Source organism: Drosophila miranda, chromosome 3 (genome assembly GCF_003369915.1).
Source record: "Drosophila miranda strain MSH22 chromosome 3, D.miranda_PacBio2.1, whole genome shotgun sequence".
Lineage (NCBI taxonomy): Eukaryota > Metazoa > Arthropoda > Insecta > Diptera > Drosophilidae > Drosophila > Drosophila miranda.
In genome coordinates this window covers 11326791-11347785 of record NC_046676.1, presented here as the reverse complement: position 1 = coordinate 11347785, position 20995 = coordinate 11326791, and the positions used below count along the sequence as shown (strand labels likewise).

Below are 20995 nucleotides of genomic sequence, written 5' to 3'. Positions count from 1 at the left end.
TCTTTATTAAGAAATAGGACAAAATTCATATTTTTTGTTGGAGTGGAAAGTTTAAAAAAGAATAATAATTGAAAACAAAATATCAATAAAATTCAATTCTTCATTATTTTGATGTGTTTTTGTATAATTAGCTTATTTTTAAGTTTTTTTTATTTTTAATTTTTAGCTTAGTCTAGCTTATTTTTTTCTTTAATTTAGCTTATGGTGACTCTCAAAATCTGGCAGCACTGGTCCGACCCTCCGAAATATACCATCTCATTTTAAAAATATACCGTAAATAAGCTGACGAATTATTTGTATTCAAGTTGCATCATATTCCTCGTTTTGGATATTAACTGGAATATTACTAGCTATCTAGATCTTTCAGCCCTGCCCACTTAATTTTTTCACATTAATGAACATATTTTCTACTTGACTGGCTTGTTTGAAATACTTGCTTTTATTAGACTTTGCCTGAAAAAGGAAATGAAACAGCCGCAACTTTTGATTATTCGTTGATAAACAAGGTATCGGTATTTTTGTTCGGTAAGTGTAAGTAAAATACGGCGGCATCATTTATTATTTTGAAAATACCAATATTACAGCCAATATCCGATTTTGCGATCGTTTTCCAATTTTTTATTGCATTTAGAATGAACAATTTATTGATTCTAGAGAGCGGCAGTTAAATCCTTTGATCTCCAATTCGTTTGCGGGATAAATATCATTTGAAAAAGTGTAGTTCCAGTGTTGGAAACATCATAAAATGTAGTCGGCTTTGTAAAATGCAAAATGACAAACATAAGAATCAACAAAATAATGAAGCGCTTGAACTGGAGTTTACTATTAAATTTAAAAAAAATGACTACAAATTGTAACATACAAATTGGCAACGCAACCCTCTAAACAGTGCTGAGTAATGTACGACGCCTACAGCAGTTCTTGCAATGTCTGTATTAAACTGGATTCCTAAAACGTTAACAAAAGTGGTAAAACAGTTCAGAACATCGAAATGCCTGCCACAGGCTTCGAATCCAATCGGCCGCAATATATGGGGCTATGTGGCAGTCGCCTTCAACCAAGTGGATGCGGAGCGTCTCGCCAAGGTGGGTCCAAATCGACTTTGTGCCGAATGGATTGTGAAGAATGGAGGCGGTGTGAGGTTTGTGGACAACCCGACTAAGTTGTGGAAGGACTACAACTCGCTGCCGGCAGAGACGACCAAGTTTGCCATCAAAGTCGTGGATGCCACTAACGCATCCATAATGAAAATTGGACTGGCTCATTTCAAGGGATGTAATTCAGTTGACACGGTCATCTTTCACAACTGCAAGCATCTGGAAAACGATGGATTGGAAGGATTGCGGCACATCAGAAGTTCGCTGGAGCGGCTTCAAGTTTCCGGCTGCTATGACATCAGCGATTCTGGTCTGGGCGTAATAGGCGAACTCAAAAACTTGAAGCAACTGCTCATATTTGATATGCTTTACGTAAAGAACATGGATCAAGTGGCTCTTGAGCTGAAGAAGCAGCTGCCAGATTGTGACATCAAGGCCACTAAATTGGGCGTTCAGTTAAAAGAGAAGTAATAAATGTTGATACAACAAAATGCCGTCTATGGTCGGCCTTCTTGCAAGTCGTTATGTCTCTGTAATCGAAGAGTCTAGATAAATATATTATATATTATAATTATATAATAATATATATATTATATATTGGTTTTGTGTAATTTTTTTGTTGGCTCCCTGGCCACTGGCGACACTGTTAGTGTTGTAAAATACTCAGCTGTAACATGGTATCGACAGCATTTTCGCGCGTCTGTCAAACGGTCATACCAATCTAGACAACAGGACAAGTTTTGACCCCTTTTTTCCAACAAAATGTAAAAAAAGGAGTGCCGTCCGAGCTAAAATGAATAAGTTGAAGTATTTATTAAGCCTGGTGACCCAGCCACGGACCATATCGAGCAGCAGTCCGAAAGAGCAGTTGCTGAACTGCCTTACCTATGGCTTATTTACAATTGTCGCTCTCTGTGCGGGCTTCCTGCTGTGGGACCTTTCGAGCAGCCAACGAGATGGATTCTTCTATGGGAAAAAGGACTCGCAAACTCTGGTGCTGGACCTCTCGCACAGTCAGGAGGTGATCCTACACTCAGATGCAGACCAGCGGAAGCGCAATGGGAACTGCACATTCTGGGACTGCCTGAACATCTACAAGTGCGAGCATGATAGACTCAAGGTTTACATTTATCCGTTGCAAGAGTTTGTGGATCAGAAGACCGATAAGGTTGCCACCACATTGTCCAGCGAGTATTTTCAAATCCTGGAGGCAGTGCTCAAGAGTCGCTACTATACGTCGAATCCCAATGAGGCTTGCTTGTTCCTCCCAAGCTTGGATCTGTTGAGCCAGAATGTCTTTGACAAACACTTGGCGGGGGCGGCCTTGGCTTCGTTGGACTTCTGGGAACGCGGAGATAACCACATAATCTTCAATATGCTGCCAGGAAGTGCCCCAGCCTACAATTCGGTTCTGGACGTGAACACGGATAATGCCATCATATTTGGCGGAGGCTTCGATACTTGGACGTATCGGCCGGGCTTTGATGTCGCTATACCCGTGTGGAGTCCCCGCGTAGGGCATCAACATCCGCATGCTGCGGCCCAAAGAAAGTTTCTCTTGGTTGTGGCACAACTTAATGTCCTTCCTCGCTTTCTGAGAACCCTACGCGACCTGTCCTCTGCTCATGCCGAACAGCTGCTGCTACTGGGACCCTGTAATGGCATGGATCTCTCCACCCGCTGCTCGTTCTCGCAGCATCACAAACTCATGGAGTATCCCCGTCTTCTGTCGCATGGAAAGTTCTGTTTTGTGGGCAGAAGCCTTCGTCTGGGTCAGCCCGATCTGGTAGAGATAATGTCCGAGAGCTGTATTCCCGTGATTGCTATTGACAACTATGTGCTGCCCTTTGAGGACGTTATTGATTGGTCTCTGGCGTCTGTACGCATACGCGAATTTGAGCTGCATTCCATAATGCAGAAGCTAAAAGCTATTTCAAATGTCAAAATTGTTGAAATGCAGAAACAGGTCCAGTGGCTCTATTCCAAATACTTCAAGGATCTGAAGACGGTGACGTTGACGGCTCTTGAGGTACTCGAGAGTCGTATATTCCCTCTTCGCGCCCGCAGCAGCCGACAGTGGAATGCAATTGCCACCAATCCCCGCGCCACCTTCAATCCGCTGTTCCTTCCTTCGTTGGCGCCCAAATCTCAGGGCTTCACAGCCGTCATTCTCACTTATGACCGTGTGGAGAGCCTCTTCCTGTTGATCCAAAAACTGGCCGTCGTGCCCTCGCTGCAAAGTATTTTGGTCATTTGGAACAACCAGAAGAAGTCACCGCCACACCGTAAGCACGGACTGAATATTTCAATGTTGATCCTTGGTATTAAATACGGATTTCTTCCACTGCAGTATCGACATTCCCATCCATCTCAAAGCCGCTGAAGATTAGACAAACCAAGGAGAACAAGCTATCGAACCGATTCTATCCTTATCCGGAAATCGAGACTGAAGCCATTTTAACCATAGACGACGACATTATCATGCTAACGACTGACGAGCTTGATTTTGGGTAAGAAAGAGCTGAACCATGATATCCTATGAATTCCAGTTAAAATCTGACGTTTCTTAAAGCTACGAGGTTTGGCGAGAGTTTCCCGACCACATTGTCGGATTCCCCAGCCGAATCCATGTGTGGGATAATGTGACAATGCGCTGGCACTACGAATCGGAGTGGACTAACCAGATATCTATGGTGCTCACCGGCGCCGCCTTCCATCACAAGTACTGGAGCCACATGTACACATATGCCATGCCAGGGGACATCAAGGACTGGGTGGACGAGCACATGAACTGTGAGGATATTGCCATGAACTTTCTGGTGGCGAATATTACCAACAATCCGCCTATAAAGGTGACGCCGCGAAAGAAATTCAAGTGCCCCGAGTGCACCAACACCGAGATGCTATCGGCCGATCTGAATCACATGCGAGAGCGATCCGCCTGCATCGATCGATTCTCCAAGATCTATGGTCGCATGCCGCTGCGCACGGTGGAGTTTCGAGCGGATCCAGTTCTCTTCAGAGACAATTTCCCGGATAAGTTGAAACGTTACAATGACATTGGCAGCTTGTAAATGCCGCAGACGCACTGATATTCCGGTAGAATAATTATGAAAATACCAAAGACTTATGGGAATAGCGCTCAAGTTTAGAAAGAATCTTTTCTGTTGCATTCGAATATATCAATGAACAATCCCAAGTCAAAACCAGCGCTATTTGGTGCGCACTCACTGGATAGAAAACTCACATAGAAAACTGTTTTATTATACCCGATACTCAAAATGAGTATTGGGGTATATTAGATTTGTGGTAAAAGTGGATGTGTGTAACGTCCAAAAGGAATCGTTTCCGACCCCATAAAGTATACATATATATTCTTGATCAGCATCAATAGCCGAGTCGATTGAGCCATGTCTGTCTGTCCGTCTGTCCGTCCGTCCGTCTGTCCGTCCGTCCGTCTGTCCGTCCCCTTCAGCGCCTAGTGCTCAAAGACTATAAGAGCTAGAGCAACGATGTTTTGGATCCAGACTTCTGTGATATGTCACTGCTACAAAAATATTTCAAAACTTCGCCCCGCCCACTTCCGCCCCCACAAAGGACGAAAATCTGTGGCATCCACAATTTTAAAGATATGAGAAAACCAAAAACGTAGAATTGTAGAGAATGACCATATCTTTAAGACTGCGGAATCTGAATTGGATCGTATTATTATTATAGCCAGCATCAAGAAAACAATTTCATTTTTTCTCGCCCTGTCTCTCTCTAAAACACGTAGCATAGGCGGCTTTGCTTAGAGTAAAACATTAGCGCCTAGATCTCAGAGACTATAAAAGCTAGAGCAACCACAGGTATCCACACTCCTAATACATCGGACCGAGACGAGTTTGTTTCAAAATTTCGCCCCACCCCCTTCCGCCCACACAAAGGACGAAAATCTGTTGCATCCACAATATTGCAGATTCGAGAAAACTAAAAACGCAGAATCATAGATAATGACCATATCTATCAGATTGCTGAATCTGGATCAGATCAGATCATTTTTATAGCCAATAGGAACAAATCAATTTGCAGTGGCTACGCAGCGCCCGACGTCACGCTCAGACTGATTTTCTGTCTCTCTCGCACGCACTCTTTGTCGTGTCGTTTAATATTAGCGGCGTCTGCCGGAGGAGAGCCATACTGACTTAGTATCGGGTATAACCGTAGAGTTGCGGTGTCCGCAGCAACTCACAACGTTCCCCCTCGTTTTAGTTTGGAGTGATGAATCCTGGACTGGAGGACACACCTACAAATATCCATATTAAAAGTTGATATTATCGTAGAAAAGAGTTTAATTTTAATGATAATTAGCCCAAGGCTAGCACGACTGCACGAATGGGATTCGTTTTAAGCGGACTTTGGAAATGATTAGGCGTGGAAACAGTGATGAGAATATTTTAAATGCTAAGCTAATATCAATGCGATACGTTTGGTGCTCTGTTTTTATGGACTAGGCTTCGTTTATGGATGCCAAATACTCTTTGTAGCGTTGTTCCTGTTGCTGCTGCAGTTTTTGAAGCTTTTTCACTTGTCCTTTGCTAATCTCTTTGCCTTCCTTGTCGAGAGTTGGCAGGCCCTAGGATTAGATTTGAGTTAATAAGAGAATGCAAATTCCAGCTGTGATTCATGTTTAACTTACATTCTCATCGAAGGCCGAGTACTTTTCCGTTTCGCCAAGGAACATCTGCTTGGGATTGACGCGACGCTGCGCATCCTTGGCTGCTGCGGCTGCGGCAACTGCCTGCTTCTTTCGTTCCTTCTCAGCTGCTTTCTCTGCTTCGGCGGCCAGTTTTGCCTCCCGTTCGCGCAAAAGCGAGTCGCGATCAACCAGCTTGACGGCAAACTTGCCACCATCTTTGTCCTCGAGTCGGACTCCCAAACTGGGCAATATATTGTCACGCAGGTCGTCGCACAGCTTTAAGATATCGAATGCCTTTAATGCCTTCGCCTGCTCACGCACCAAGTTGCGGAATTCCGCCAGAGTTTGGACATAGGGAAGCACTGTCGTCTCCAGATCGCCACCAGCTGCCTGAGGCCCGGCTCCGCCGCTCACTGGGAATCCGATGCCACCTCGTGGTCCAGCAATGGCGCCAAACACATGCAACAGGTCGGTTATGTACGTGGCCACATTGCGCAGCAGCAGGCTATTTAGCCTCGACTTGTTGTCCCGTATGTAGACATTGGAGGCGGAAACAAGCTCCCGAATGGTATCGAGAGCACTGCGCGTGTCTACGTTGTCTGTATCGTGAAAGAATTCATTAGTGAATTTAATTTATGCACAAACGTTTCCTCAAACGAGCACTAACCACAAAGGGCCGCATGCACTTGCACCTGGGAGCTGGAAAACTTCTTCTGCAAGGCAGCCTCAACATCGGTCCAGGCATCAAACTGCCGTCGAGGGTCTTCAGACAGCACGTGACGGGTCAGGTCTTTCACATTCAGGAAAAACTCCTGCAGTGACAAGCTTTAGTACTAGGTGGCTCTCATTATATAAAATTGGATGGTGCTTACGTTAAGGAACTTCTCGTATTGCGTGGCCATTTCCATGGTGTTCTCGGAGTAGTCGAGCGTATCCTTCCACGAGTGAAGGAGGAACGCCAGACGCAGCTGGGTTGCCGAATGCTTTTTCAGCGCCTCTTGAATGGTGACGAAATTCTTGAGAGACTTGGACATCTTGCAGCCGGCAATTGTGAGATGGCCAGTGTGTAGGAAGTATTTGACCCACTCGGACTCGTTGAATGCCGCCTCCGACTGGGCCAACTCATTGTCGTGGTGTGGGAACTTTAGATCCACGCCCCCTGTGTGTATGTCGAATGTTGAACCGAAGATGTCCGAGGCCATGGCGGAGCACTCGATGTGCCATCCGGGACGACCTCGTCCCCAGGGACTGTCCCACCAGGGCTCGCCGGCCTTGCTTGCCTTCCACAGGGCAAAATCGTTGGCCGAACGCTTCTCTGAGAGTCGGTCCTCGGCCACAGACAAGTCCCCTTCACCCTCCTGCAGTGACTTGGTGTCGCCATACGCCTCTGGCACCAGCTTGGCGTAGTGATGCTTCTCTTTCCTGTCGAAGCCGTTTACATCAAAGTAGACGGAATTGTTGGCTGCATAGGCGAGGCCGTTGTCGATGATCTTTTGAATAAAGGCCACAATCTGTGGCACGTATTCTGAGACCCGCGTGAGCACATCTGGTGGGAGAATCTAGAATTTCCCAAGAGATACAATAGGGTAAAGTTCTGGAACTCATTTTTCACGACTCACGTTTAGTGACTTCATGTCGTTGTGAAACTGGTCTTCCCAGAAGCGGGGCAAAGACTCAAAGACAGCATTGTCATTGATCTCAGCTCCCTTCTTGCCATCCAACCACTCGGCAATCGGGTCCTTGGCTTCGTTTAGGTAGTGTTGTCGCTTCTCAGCGATGCCCTTTTCGTCTCCTTGGCTAACCGCCGTTGTGAGTGCAACAACGGCATCGTTCATACGCTGCAGAGTCTTGTCCAGCATCACCTTCTTATCGGGATCCGTGTTCTTTGCGCACGTTTCCTGAAATCGCACGAGCACTTCCTTCTGATGATCCAACAACTGGTCGAGGGGTAAATTCGCTGATTCGCGGGCATATTCTTCGAAGAGATGGTTCTGACGAGCGCGCTTGATGATTTTGTCATCGATGTCCGTGATGTTCATCACATAGTGGATGTTGTACCCAAAGTAGTCGGCCAGAATGCGTCTCAGAATATCGAAGGAAATGTAAGACCTACGAACGGAACAGATAAGATACCCACTCCGCGATGGTGATGTGGCGCTTACCGTGCGTGTCCCATGTGCGAGGCATCGTAGACAGTCGGCCCGCAGCTATACCAGGTTACATTGTTCCCATCCAGCGGCACGAAATCCTCCTTTTGTCTCGTCAGGCTGTTGTACAGCCGTAGCTTTGGCCGCTCCGCTGGCTTCGGTGCTTGCCACGCAGGTTGTACACGTTTAGACATTATTCTTTATATTGGTAAATAAATCTCTTGCACTTGTTCTTGCAATGCGGCAAATATTTCGTCAGCAGAGAAACAGTTCTGTCGCACTGGCAACGCCGCTCGGCCACCTGGCGTTGCCGGACCGATGAAGCGGACGGGACAATGTTTGAACTATTTATTATTGAACAAGAATTAAAGGATACGCTGATGTTTGCGAGTTTGTGACCCGGTTTGGTCATTTGATAAATTTATTTGTCTCTATAAGCTATACAAATATAATTTAGAAATTTGTCTGACTAGCTAAAATTGTGATATTGGATTCTGGGTACAATTTCTCTTGTACCGTAGTAACTATATTTTTAATTTAAGCCGAGGAGAGTGGCTTACAGGCGATCATGTAAACTGGATAAAGGTCCTTTGGAAAGTTTTGCTGGCGCACTTTCCGCACAATCCGAAATCCAGCCGCCTTTAACGAGATATCGTAGTGCTCCAGAGGTCGAGTAACTGAGGAATCCTCGTCGTCAACGATTATCTCCTTTGATTTGGTTACGTTCTCCTTAAGGACAAAGAAAGCGCCAGGCGACAGTCCCTGCCGGACGCGTCGAAAGAAGTCGATCAAGTCCGGCTCAGTGAGATGTCCTAAGACCCATTGACTCCAGATGAGGTCGTATTTCTTTGTGGGAGTGAATTTCTGTAGTCCAACGTTGTAGATCTCCCCCAAGCTGCCGACTGGCGTGTTTTCAGTCGTACAGTACTCCCGGGCCTTGTTGGCAAAAGCTGGGTCTTGCTCCACAATATCCACGCAATGGAAGCGAGGTATTAGCAGGTGTCGAGTAATTCGGCCAATACCGGCTCCGCAGTCCAACGCCAGCTTGTTTCCCGGTACCCTTATTTCGCGTAGGAAATTGTTGGAACCCTGTATATCGGTGGCGCTGATGTATCCCATGCCTCCCAGCATCCCGTTGACTGTGGCTGGCACTTCCGACCAATATTTTTGCGCTTTGCCATAAAATTTTGGCTCCTGAGCATTGCTTGCAGTGGAACTGATTGCGACCGCATCGGCTACCTTTGCTTCCGGTCCATTTCTGATTTCCTGCGTGCACTCCTTGTCCTCGCTGCTGTCCATTTCGTCTTTTAAAGCATTCACACACTTTTCGGGAGCCGGTCCTTCAGTCAATGGCATCTTTTTTTGCTTTGAGTTGTGTCTCAAATAAACAAAAATGTCAACAAAAAATTAAACCAAAGTGTGTAAATCAAACGTACGATGAAAAATCGAACTTAACCCACTTAAGCCCCCGTTATTTAAACAGGATAGCAACTTGAGTTAAACCGCAGAAAATAGTACTAATAATAATAATTAATCTTGTAGATTCATCCAATCCTTCATCTTTCCTTATAACAAAGACCAAGACAGCTTTCACCAGAACGGTGAATATTTAACTACCCCCTGGTCTACAATGGGTTAATCGATCTATGCCCATGCTCGGAAATAATATTCCTTGATTTTAATATTCGGCTAAGACACTCAGCCTTAATCAAATAGTTTTATCCGATTGATGATTCGATTTTCTACAAGATTGGTTTATTTAAGGAACTTTTTTGGATTGTGTCTAAAATAAGGCTTAAACAAAAAAGGTAACAAAAAGGGTCAAAGCTAAACGTAAGTGTAAGCGAAATGATTCAGCCATGAGTATGGACGTTTTTACACCCTATTTCATTTGACTGATAGTACAATTCTGTTTTTTAGCTTTCAACCTTAAATTATAATTACCTTTTCTTAGATTGAGTTTGTTTAGACCTATTTATGCATGTGATAAGTTTCCTGTATCTCGATCCCGGATACCCATTTTTAGTCTCTGTAAGAAGACATTAACTCTGCCATAGTTTTTACTACTGTGAACTTCATGTGTTAATCTAATCTTTATATAATTTAATGATCGTCATATTTGTCACCAACCTCATGGGACACATGAGCTGTGCTCGAATCAGTATTCCTTGAACAGTCGCAAACAGAAGAACACTTAATAAATATGTGGAAGAAATTGATTTTTGCTGTGGTGCTTGTAGCCTTTGTGGGCGTGCGATTCGGTAAGAAAATTCAGTTTGATTCTGATGATCCAGTTGATAACCGAATCAATTTAATAATTAGCCAGCTCGCTGACCTGCTACAGCTGCAATGATGCCACTTCTTGCAAGAACCCCACGGTCCAGACTTGCTCCAACGCCACGGCCAATGCCACCAGCGACTGGCTTTCGACGTACCACAACGATGTGCCCGAAGTAGGTGGCAGCCAGAGCTTCTTGTGTGCCAATCTCACCTACTACACAGGTCCGCAAATCCCTCCCACAACACCTCTTGGCCCTAACAACACGCTTACGAGTGAGTTCCTTGGCTGTGCCCATCCGGATATCAGGATCTGTGCTCGTAATCTGACCGATCCTGATGCCAGGGCCAACTGGAACGCGCACTGTGGCGTCTGCTATACTGACAACTGCAATTACGATGGACCCGCGGGAACCTTCAGTGGTAGTGCGTACACCATAATTGGCTCTATCTTTGCGCTGCTATTGACCAAGGTTCTCAGTTAATTTTTAATAAAGCGCTTCAACGTTGTACGGAATCTTAATGATAACCTGATCGCATGTCTCTCTCTACACAAAAACTGAACGGTGAAGAGAACTTCAGCTTAAACCAAAAAGCCGTTGAGTAGTTGTACCTTGGCCAAGCAATATGTGTGGTCACACTGGCTTTAATTTGAAGCATTTTAACAGTCTGGCAGCACATTCGTGCGTGCCAAATTTAAATTTAAAAGGATATTCGCAATTTATGTGTATATATTAACGCAAAAAATGGTATGAGTGCAATAAAGTTCCCTTTTCCATGGTTTCCTGGGCTCTCGAGCTTCCATGTTTTGCTTTCTTCTCTACAAAAGCTTCCCTTAATCAAGAGCTTTCCATTTCGCACCTAATGTGCGTTATAGGTGAAATAGGTGAGTCAAAGGTATGTAGTCCGTCCAAAATTTATATCCGCTTGGAAACCCGTTCAGAACGATCCAAAAGACTTGCCTTTTTAATCGCTAGCAATTCTGAGTATTATGATGATTTATACCTTTTGCAAAGGGCTATCATGGGGGTTTATGGTTGGTGGTTTCGATTTTCAAGCTAATGTGAGTGATTGTGCGGTAGGTAAAGGTAAAGATAAGTAACGATAAGATAAAGGAAAATAGTTGTGAGTTGTGAGAGTTTACAATTTTAAAATAACACCTATGCATTAATATGTGTATGTATTTCCCTCATCGGCTCTTTTAACGATAATCTAATCGTATTTCGTCCGTGGTCTCTCTCTCGTAAATATCGGATCGTTCAAGAGTACAAACAAACCTGTGGCGTAATTTGAAAAGCCGTTGAAGCTGGCCAACATTAAACTTCAGTATTTTTGGTATTTTACGGTACTCCAGTAGTCTGGCAGCACATTTGTACGCGGCAAATTCAAATTTAAAAGACTACTTTTTTATATATCTCCTTTTTTTATAGGGTTACCTTTTCAGGCTCCTAATCAGTTTCTCTGCTCAAAACGACTCCCAAGTTGCAATATATCAGTTTTTTCATATTTCTGGTCCAATTTCATTTGAAACTGCTTGATTAAATTTGGCAACTCAAAATGCAGAGACGAAGGAATCATCAAATATGAATGCAACTGTGAGGGAAATAGAGAACGGCAAAACCAGAAATCATAAAGACAGACACGTGCCCTAGTCATTCTTAGAGGTCGACTCCATCTCCGCCGCCCCAAACCATCATAGTTCAGTTTTGTAAGGCATAAATTATGCGCGACTTCAACGGCAGCGGTGTTGGCCCGTCAAATTTGGCACCTGGCCCCAACCGTAGGGCTAACCGTCGTACCGGAGGGCGCGTGCAACAATTTTACAGCTCCTTCCCCCTCCCCACCCCGTTCTCAATGGTGTAATGAAAGTGTTTGAGCGGAGCTGCTCTATATATCCAACATAGTAGTCGTATATTTGTGTAAACAGCTTGTACTATGACAGAGCGCGGCGGGGTTCTGGCTGTAATTGAAATTGCGCGGCGTACGCGGCATTAAGTCATAAAAACAACAACTATAGGCTCACTATATAGCGACGGCTACACACCGTATACACTATGCTACCCAGCAACCAGTTTGTCACACTCTGAGGCCAGGCACGTACGCGCCAAGAGGTCAAAACGCACTCTGGACATGAACTAACACATGAAACGGGGGAGGGATGGGTATGGGGATGGGATGGGATGTGCTGGGGACAGGCAAATTGTGAAACTTGTCCGTTTCTGTCCATCATCATCATCGTCGTCGTCATCTTGCGAGGCCCAAAACTGTGCGGGTCATAAAATAAGTCACAAGAAGCGTACTTAGAACAAGCCAACACACAGAAACCGAACCACAATTCCTGTTCAGGCCACAAAAATTTAATTAAGGTCTGTGTCTCAGTCTGGGCTTCTACAGAAACGTTTACCCAGGCGATGCATGGGGGACAGCAGCATCTGATTATGTAATGCTTAAACAAATAAAAAAAAACACAGCCAACCGATCCATGTACATGGGGAGCATTGACTCTCATTGCTTCTCGCAATTTTTGTAAGAGGTGAAGTAAGAGGTGAAGTAAAAGTTGAAGTAATTGAAATGTAATTAATTCTCAGCATTTAAGACTGTCTTGGGGACTGTTATGCAATCTCCTTGTGACTCCTGTCCGCCCTCGCTGGCTCCTGAAAAGAGTCGCACAGACTGGGATACATCCTTTGGCACATCCTTTCCCAGCGGTTCCTTTTCTCTGTCTATCTGTCCGTCGCTCTCCTCGTCTGGCTCCCTCTCGAAATTTGATCTTTTTGCCGTGATAAGAAATTGAGGGATAAGAAGGCGCAAAGCATAAACACGCACAAGGAAATGCTTGGGTTGGGTCGGGCAATTGCTATGCCGAAGGTCCTTTGTCTTTAAGGACCTTTTATGTCTTATCAAGGCGAGCAAACTTGGGACGCTCTACGGATCCTGCTGCTGCTGCTGCTTGCTCCTGGCTACTGGTAATACAATACTTTTGCTCTCCGAATGTGCTCTGCAGGAGTACAGGACCACAATCCACAGCTCCTTTTTAATTTAATTCGCGAGAATTTAAGGCGGAGGTGCCATGCGGTGATGTGATCCTCGGTCCTGCTCCTGCTGCTGATCCTGGCATATTCCGATCTGGCCTGGCTCCCATTATTGTGTCAGCAACTTTATAAATTGCGCATAGAAAACAAACCGCCCGCAAATACGAGTACTGCAGAAGAAAGACCCCAAGCCATCCTTTGTCCTCCATGATTGCTGTTTATATTTGGTGCTGCCTGCCCTGAATGGCAATCAATCAATCAATCAAACGGTCTGGGGATCATCTCGCATATCGATATCCATTTACATAACGCAAATAGCGGCACGTTCACCACGTTCTAATAAGGAGACATATCTATTACTAATCGTGTATTGAGTGAGTATGCCACGGGTGGAAGGAAGCGGACCCTTGAGAAGGTTGAGGGTGTTGGAGGAGTTCAAAAGAAGCCTGGAATTTATCAGAGGAGAAGATAATTTGCTGAAAATGTGAGTTAATTTGAGGAACTGAAATTAATTAATACCTCTGGAAATAAATTAAAATATTAAGTTTAAACCTTTCTTCTGCCACAAAAACACTCGCCTGTACCTGCTGGATATGTATGGCAGATGTGTATCCTGGCCCACCCATGCCACGCCCCAAACGACCGACTCCCTATGCGGCATATGTATCCGGCTTGGCGAACGAATTCTTGTACATAAACACCTACAGGCGCACAGGCACACAGAAACACAAACACAAACACAGTTAACGTTCCTCCAGCCAATGGGAAAGGCCGCATATGTGTATCTGAAAGATTATGTGTTCGTAATTGTATCTGTATCTGCAAATGTTCTTGGTTTCGGTTTCTGTTTGGGCTTTCGGCACCTCAGCTCGTGCCCTGCCTCTGCATCGAGCCGAAGGAGGATATGAATATCAGAAAAATTAACCAAACTAAAGAAAAATTGTATAATAATTGCATAATTAAGCTCGAAGTGGAAGGGAGGGGGGGAGAGATGGGGAGATCTGTTTAGTTTTAATTTGTGTAAATTGTTGGTCCGATAAACATCGCGCGTGTCGTGTCCCCCTTCGAGTGTCGGCCAGCGAGGGATTATTAATTGAATTAGCGCCTCGACAGCGGCCTCTGAAGAGGATACTCTCTGTTTGATCTGATCTCTCTCTCTCTGATCTGGTCAGCCCTGCTAATTAGTGGATGCCCCTGCCACAGACCGCCGTCCGCAGTCCCCAGTCCCCACTGTAATGGTACAATTGCAGACAGGAAGTTGACAGCTAATTGACAACCACGAACGAAGATGAAACCCTCTTCTCGAGGCGATCCATTAAGCTATGAACGTTGTTTCATATCAGGCTAAACCCAAATCATGATTTGCATATGACAGAGCCATCGATTGGGGGAATTATAGAGAGAGAGGCGGGAGGGGGAGGCGTAGAGAGCTTAGGGAGCTTCCTGTTTTACAGCCATCCATCAAGAAATTCGCACGGTATTATTGACAAACGGATATGGGATATGGCGCTTTCAGAGTCATTTTCCCAGGCATTAACCATCCTCCTGCCGAGCATCGTCACGAACATCCTTAAACATCCTTTTTCCCATCCGCATCCTCAGCCTCATCCACATCCTCAACGCATACCGCATCACTCCCCCAATCGGTAAATCACGCTAATAAGCCGGTAATGAATATAATGTATGTAAGTGTAGCCCTTGCTCTCGAATGCTTCCCTTTGCAAAAATCGCATGTTTGGCCCACATTCCGTGTCCTTAGCGTTGTCCTTTCCCCCATCAGGCCGGAAGAGGAAGCATTTGCCGAGCAAGGGGGTTGCAAACGGAACGATTTTTCACTTTTGTTTTTGTTTAATAAGGCATGCGAAAATATTTTACTGCCATCACTTACCCCTCATGATGTGGCGGACCTGCCACTGTCAAGGACCTGCAAGGCCCTTCCTTTCGCCTCACCGCAGCTCGCCTTTGGCATTCTGTTCCCTCCATTATTTTCACCAATCCACGCTGATCATCATTTGTATCCATTTGCCACTTGGTTTTGGGTGTTTTGTGGGCATGGCATCATCATCCGCGCCAGTCCAGACCCACTCTTACTCCCTGTCCGTCCGTCTGTCTGTCTCTCAGTTCCTTCGCTGACTGATGGGAGCTTCTTCATTTGTCAATGTAACGCTGTCTTGGCTCAAAAATGCTTTTCTCGCATGCCAGCCCCAAGTTGGAGCTGGACACACGAACACAACACTCAGTGGGCTCAGTGGGGAGCTCGGGCGAATGGATGGCTATCTACCCCGCCAAAGGCCATGTGGATGTGGACGTGCAGAGGGGATGTGGGGCTTTCAGGTTGTCGGGCATTCAAGTCGCCTTGTCAGTCAGTCAGTCAGCTAGTTAGTTAGTTAGTCAGTCACTTAGCAGACTTTCAAACGCCGCACATTGGTGCCAGTGAAAGATGAAAAACAATTAAAAGCAAAATAATGGAATCCTGAGTAAATCTGCATTAGCTTGTGGGGAACAACTTTATAGAATGGGATACATTCATTGAGTAAGACCCTTACTAGCTATTACTCAATATTTTCCCTTGGGGAAACCATCATCTTTTGACCACTGTGATCCTCTTTTTAATGGAAGCGTGTAAAAACCCGTCAAATACCTAAAATACCAAAAATAAAGCGATGCGAATCGAAGCGATCCGCGTGGACTTGATACGAGTACGTTGGAGGTTTTGATTTAAAGAGCCATCGACATCGACATAGCCTTCTCCATCTCCATCTCCATCAGCATTCAACATTCAGCCTTCGACATATTGGTGACGCTAAAAGCGGTAGAAAGACAAATAAAAGGAGTTCGCAGAAACAAGCAGAGAGAGGAAGCGACAGAGAGTGGAGGATCGCGCGGATGACGCGCCTGGCGGTCTGGCCTGGAGCGTGGTGCATGAGGCATGCAGCATGGAGTGCGTGGAGTTCGTGGTGTGGGGGGCCAAAACGATCAATGAAGTCTCCTCGACGGGCTTTCGATTGCGTTCGCCCCGTTCGATGGCAATTCCGATTGCCAATGGCCCAACGAGTTTTTCCTTTGGCTGTGTCGCTGTTTTGCTGTTTTCCACCGGACACCTTGGCATGTGTGGCATGGCGCTAATTAACAACTGCCGGTGCTTTGTGTCCACTTGGCGAGTGGAGTGCCGCACAGGAGAGTTGTACGAGTACTGCAACTGGAATTGGAGCTGGAGCTGGACCTGGACCTGGAGCTGGAGTTGGACCAATTGTTTCGATGATAAACATTTTTATTGATTTGTGATGATTGCCGACAGGGACAGGTGCAGGCCGCTCTAACCGCGGTCGGTGCCTTTTGCCGCTGCAATTTATTAAATGCGATTTATTTGCAATTGCTTCCGAGAAGCAGGAGGTGCTGCAGATTAGACGACGGCCGACCAGAATCGAGACTAAGTTCAAGCCTGGAGTCACCACTGGCAGTCCAGTCAAACCAACTCCAAATCCGAGTCGGGCATTCTGCTGCATTTCATTCCAAGAAACAGAAGCGTTGTCGCCTTGGTAATCTGTTGGCGGGTAATTGCCACCGGTCTTCAAGATACAGATAGAGATCACCCAACTGAGATGCCAATTTGTTGTTGCGCTGCCCCTCGGCAGTGCCTTATGCGAAACTCCATAAACCCCGAACGGGTCGCCGGTTACCCTGTTGCGCACCTTTTTTATTGCCATTACGTGTCGCGCTTGCCGAAATAAACCAGAAACGAAATATTCGCCATAAAATTTGGTCTTGGAGGAGCCCTCGAGGCGGAGGAGACCTCGCCTTGTCTCGTCACGCGGCGCATGTTGTCAGCTTCCATAAAAAATACGGGTATAAACGGGTATACCTACGGCTAGGAGCCGCACAACGAGATTTTCTTATCAGATTTTCCCCACCACACCGCCCCAAACCGAATGAAGCTTCTAGGGAAACACATAAAGTATTTTGGATCGTTTTCTTTTTCTTTTTGGTTTCAACTTGTGTTTGTTTTATTCACTAAATCATTTTCTGTCGTTTGCTTTTTCTTTTTAGTTCTTTTTATGCTACACATTAAAAATTTTCTTGGTGCTTATGTAATACATACATAACTATATAATACGATAATATGTATGTGTATAATAAATTGTAGTTACACGTTAATCAATTATTGTTGGATGGAGGCTACTTAATAATGTAGATCTATATAAATACTGAAATACGAAGGCAAGGCCCTATAAAATACAAAAAAAAATGAAATCGCCAAACGCTCTATAAACTATAAAATAGCTTGGGTATAAATAAACGCGATGAATCTTTGAAAAACTATCACACGCAAAGGTTTTTGTCAAGAATTTCTACGAGTAAACTAGGCGTATGTGTAATATTTTATGTGTCATGATATTTAAGAGGGTGACATTAGATCTACGGAGTGTGTATATGTATATCGGATATATCTATCTGATTAATACTAAACTGTTCCATTTACTGTATGATTTTAAGTGGCAAGATCTAAGATTTGAAAGAAGAATACTCTGGCAAGTACTCCCGTACTTCTGCGAGTTCCAAGATAGGAAGGATACCCGAATCGTGAAACAGTCTTATGAATACTACGGGCTCTTTCCCTCTTCTGAATATGTGTCCTTGATACTTTTCCTCTCTCTCATTCGCTACATGGGCGCTTTCCTCAGGCGCTGTTTGTGGCCCTTTCCATCTGTGACATGACATCCCTTGGCCGCGTCTCGTGCGGAATCTGCTCCACCTCTATGTACTCCTCCTCATCCTGGGCGGGCTCTGGCTCATCATCGCCGCCCCCAGAGTGACCCGTATCCGTGTCGTACAGCTCCTGCTTCACGGTCGCGGGACTTCGAACCGGACTTTGACTGGGCGATGCACTGCCCCGCATCGGGGGCTCCGGTTTGGCGAGCGTTGGACGAACTGTTGGCCTCAGCTCGTGTGCCCGCTGGTGGTGTTCCAGCTCGGCGCGGAAGTAGAATTTCTCGGGGCAAAGATTGCAGTCGTACGGACGCGAGTGGGCGCCGTGCTCGGCCATGTGGCCAAGGAGGCCGCCAGGGGCCGTGAATACGGCCGAACAGATGTAGCAATTAAAGCCTCGCTGCTCGGTGCCGGCGAAGGTGTGCTCGACCAGGTGCTCCTGCAGTTTCTGGGAATGCGGCAAGATCATCTTGCACAAGTTGCAGCGGTTCTCCAGGTAGGGAGTCGGCTGGGCCTGGACCACGGGGGCTTCGCTGGCCTTGTTCCGCTTGCCGTTGAGGTTGTGCTTGCGGCAACACTTTTCGCAGAGCTTGGCCGGAGTGGTGGGACCCTCCACTGCCCCTGGCAGGGGCTCCAGGCACAGGGCGCAAGCTGGTTCTTGGAGGCAGCCGCCACTGGACGAGGACTTCGTATGGAACTTGGCATGGAGGCTCAGCTCGAACTCCGAGTGAAGTGTCTGGCGACAACAAATGCAGGCCAGGGGCAGGGAGGCTCCATCGCTGCCATGCTCGCTGAGATGGGCTCGGAAGGCGACCACATCCTCCAAGGGGTGGCTGCAGTGGGCGCACTTGCCCGATTGACCCACCTTCGAGTGCTGGAGCTTGTGCTCGGCCAGGATGGCCGGCGAGGGGAAGATCTCGTCGCAGATGAGGCACTTGTGCTTGCCCGTCGAGTTGTGGCAGCTCTTCATGTGCTGCTCGAGCTCCGCCCGCGACTTGAAGTTGCCCGCACAGTAGGCGCACCGCAGACTCACGCCCGTCTTCAGGTTGTGGGCCAGCTTCCGGTGTGAGTGGAGTTCCGCCTCGCTGCGCAGATCCTGACGCTCGCACATCCCACAGCTGAAAGTGACAGCTGGTGCGGGAGGTGGCGGCGCCTGTGGTGCTGGCGGGGCATTGATGGAAGAGGTTCCTCCTCCTGCTGATTCGTTGGCGGCACTGTTGGCCGGTGACGTCGACTTGGCAGCGTACATCTCCATCAGATACCGCTGGCTGAGGCCGTACATCAGGGCGGGATGGGGCGAGGTCTGTGTCTTCAGGGCATTCGTTTCCACCTGCAAGGGGCTGTAGAACTTGCCGGCCGCCGAGGGACCTGTGGGTGCATTTCCTCCTGTTGATCCTCCACCAAACAACCCCTTGAAGGCCACGTTGTAGTCGATGATGCTACTGTTGTTGTTGGTGGCAGCTGCGGCAGCGGCAGCTGCGGCGAGGGGAGGCAGCAGGGCGTTCACATAGAGACTACCCATGTTGGGGGAGCTCTGTGGCGGCAGCTCTTTGTCCTTGACGCCGCCGTGCTGGCTCTGCATGTGCCTGTCGAGCAGGAACTCCACGTGGAAGGTCTCCGGACAGGATGGACAGCGGAACTGTCGCGCATGGGCCGCCAGATGGAAGTGCATCTCCAGGTCAGAGGAGCACACGGCCCGGCAGAACATGCACTGCAGCGGATTGGCCGGACTGCTGTTGCCGCCCATCGGGTGGTGATGATTCCCCAGCTGATGGCGCGTCTTGACGTGCACATGGAAGTCGCCATCGGAACGGAAGACCTCCATGCAGGCGCTGCAGCGCAGCAGCTTCGTCTCCTGGCTGTGGGCGCAGGCCAGGTGGAGCTGCATGGCCATCCGTGTCTCGCACATCTCCGAACAGAGGGCGCACTTCAGCAGGGTGAGTACGTGCTCGGTGATGAGGTGCTGCTGCAGCTCCTCGGCCTTGCCGAAGCTCTTGCCGCAGCTGGAGCTGCAGTTAAACTCGGAGTTGGCGATCAGGAAGTGTCCCACCACGTGCCGCTCGAACTCGGACTGCTCCGGGAGGCTCAGGCCACAGTGGGGACAGATCAGCTGCATTCCTTCGGCAATGTGGCTCTTCAGGTGGTTGCGGAAGCTCTCAAAGTCGGGAAGTCCAGCGTTGCACTGATTGCAGAAGAAGATGCCGGGTGGTGCTGTTGCGTGCGGAGGATTGGGCGGAGCACTGGGTGTCTGTGGTCGACGCTTGTTGCTGCTCAGATCCGTGGGAAGGTCGTCCGCGGAGGGTCGGTTCTCACGCTCGGGACTGCCCAGATCCGTCTTAATCTTGGGTAGATCCAGAGCCAGCCGTGGACTGAATGTTCCGGTCGTGGCCAGGCGATTGAAGTGCTCGTAGTAGGAGTTGGGGCTGCTCAGACGATCCAGATGGGTGGCGCGCATGTGCTGGAATAGTCCGGCAATGTTGCCAAACTTCATGGTGCAATACTCGCAGCTCAGCTGGAAGCCCTCTCCCTCCTGGACGGGGGTCTTCGCCGACTGCTGCTGCTGTGACTGCTGTGGCTGCTGCGGTTGCTGCGGCTGCTCATGGACATTCTGGAGATGGGCATTCAGCTGCTCCAGGCTGCTGAACTCTGTCGCCTTGGGGCAGTAGCTGCATCTGAGCAGAGGGGTTGGCGTGGGCGCGCTGCCCACATGACTGCTGCGCGATCTCTTGGGGAAGTCCAGGCGACTGGGACTGCTGTCGGTGGCCAGGGCCAGGGCATAGCGCCGCTTGTGCAGGCTCCCATTGCTGGACACCGAGGCCGAGGCGGAACCGGTGGACCGGGGACTGTAGTTGAGGGCATTGGGATTGCCGCCGGCGGCCAGGATGGCGGCGTTCTTCTTGTGCTTCTGCATGTGTGAGGTGAGAGCCGCGGCCGTGTTGTATCCCCTGTTGCACATGCTGCACTGGAATGGCTTCTGGATATCATGCGTCTTCATGTGGATCTTCAGGTGATCGCTAATGAAGAGAGGGAAGATAGGGAAGTGATATGGTCAGATTG

At 47.5% G+C, this 20995-nt stretch overlaps 6 protein-coding genes across 7 annotated transcripts in view; 3 read left to right on the top strand and 3 right to left on the bottom strand.

The window, feature by feature from the left end:
• The first annotated feature begins 768 nt into the window (after positions 1–768).
• On the top strand, positions 769–1615 carry LOC108159565 (ATP synthase subunit s, mitochondrial). The gene has a single exon (XM_017293002.2). The coding sequence runs from the start codon at positions 927–929 to the stop codon at positions 1566–1568; it is 642 nt and encodes a 213-aa protein (XP_017148491.1). The 5' UTR covers positions 769–926; the 3' UTR covers positions 1569–1615.
• A 176-nt stretch (positions 1616–1791) lies between these two features.
• LOC108159562 (exostosin-2) lies at positions 1792–4343 on the top strand. The gene is made up of 3 exons (XM_017293000.2): positions 1792–3382; positions 3448–3607; positions 3670–4343. Exons 1-3 carry the CDS (start codon positions 1891–1893, stop codon positions 4169–4171), a joined length of 2154 nt encoding a protein of 717 aa, XP_017148489.1. The 5' UTR covers positions 1792–1890; the 3' UTR covers positions 4172–4343.
• A 1067-nt stretch (positions 4344–5410) lies between these two features.
• LOC108159561 (cysteine--tRNA ligase, cytoplasmic) lies at positions 5411–8204 on the bottom strand. The gene is made up of 6 exons (XM_017292999.2): positions 7938–8204; positions 7395–7884; positions 6648–7334; positions 6443–6587; positions 5776–6374; positions 5411–5712 (listed from the first exon to the last, which is right to left on the bottom strand). The coding sequence occupies exons 1-6, from the start codon at positions 8114–8116 to the stop codon at positions 5587–5589; spliced, it is 2226 nt and encodes a 741-aa protein (XP_017148488.1). The 5' UTR covers positions 8117–8204; the 3' UTR covers positions 5411–5586.
• Positions 8205–8305: 101 nt separating this feature from the next.
• Positions 8306–9348, bottom strand: LOC108159563 (alpha N-terminal protein methyltransferase 1). Its single transcript, XM_017293001.2, has one exon. It carries the CDS (start codon positions 9276–9278, stop codon positions 8460–8462), a length of 819 nt encoding a protein of 272 aa, XP_017148490.1. The 5' UTR covers positions 9279–9348; the 3' UTR covers positions 8306–8459.
• Positions 9349–10074: 726 nt separating this feature from the next.
• Positions 10075–10722, top strand: LOC108159566. The gene is made up of 2 exons (XM_017293003.2): positions 10075–10183; positions 10245–10722. The coding sequence occupies exons 1-2, from the start codon at positions 10126–10128 to the stop codon at positions 10682–10684; spliced, it is 498 nt and encodes a 165-aa protein (XP_017148492.1). The 5' UTR covers positions 10075–10125; the 3' UTR covers positions 10685–10722.
• A 6478-nt stretch (positions 10723–17200) lies between these two features.
• LOC108160792 (zinc finger protein 423 homolog) overlaps positions 17201–20995 on the bottom strand; it is a 29468-nt gene continuing 25673 nt past the window's right edge. For both annotated transcript variants that reach the window (XM_017295000.2, XM_017295001.2), the window contains one exon: positions 17201–20952. In XM_017295000.2, coding sequence (XP_017150489.1) covers positions 17910–20952 — 3043 coding nt within the window. In that variant the 3' untranslated portion in view covers positions 17201–17909. The remainder of the gene's footprint in view (positions 20953–20995) is intronic.

What these genes read in the sequence shown, in the direction of transcription:
- LOC108159562 (XM_017293000.2), top strand. Translation starts at nt 1,891, where the DNA reads ATGAATAAGTTGAAGTATTTATTAAGCCTGGTGACCCAGCCACGGACC. An exon ending in GAAGAAGTCACCGCCACACC is followed by an intron (nt 3,383 to 3,447) that starts GTAAGCACGGAC and finishes CTTCCACTGCAG; the next exon opens with TATCGACATTCCCATCCATC. An exon ending in ACTGACGAGCTTGATTTTGG is followed by an intron (nt 3,608 to 3,669) that starts GTAAGAAAGAGC and finishes CGTTTCTTAAAG; the next exon opens with CTACGAGGTTTGGCGAGAGT.
- LOC108159565 (XM_017293002.2), top strand. Translation starts at nt 927, where the DNA reads ATGTCTGTATTAAACTGGATTCCTAAAACGTTAACAAAAGTGGTAAAA.
- LOC108159561 (XM_017292999.2), bottom strand. Translation starts at nt 8,116, where the DNA reads ATGTCTAAACGTGTACAACCTGCGTGGCAAGCACCGAAGCCAGCGGAG. An exon ending in AATACGAGAAGTTCCTTAAC is followed by an intron (nt 6,588 to 6,647) that starts GTAAGCACCATC and finishes TTGTCACTGCAG; the next exon opens with GAGTTTTTCCTGAATGTGAA. An exon ending in AGTGCATGCGGCCCTTTGTG is followed by an intron (nt 6,375 to 6,442) that starts GTTAGTGCTCGT and finishes TTCACGATACAG; the next exon opens with ACAACGTAGACACGCGCAGT.
- LOC108159566 (XM_017293003.2), top strand. Translation starts at nt 10,126, where the DNA reads ATGTGGAAGAAATTGATTTTTGCTGTGGTGCTTGTAGCCTTTGTGGGC. An exon ending in CTTTGTGGGCGTGCGATTCG is followed by an intron (nt 10,184 to 10,244) that starts GTAAGAAAATTC and finishes TTTAATAATTAG; the next exon opens with CCAGCTCGCTGACCTGCTAC.
- LOC108159563 (XM_017293001.2), bottom strand. Translation starts at nt 9,278, where the DNA reads ATGCCATTGACTGAAGGACCGGCTCCCGAAAAGTGTGTGAATGCTTTA.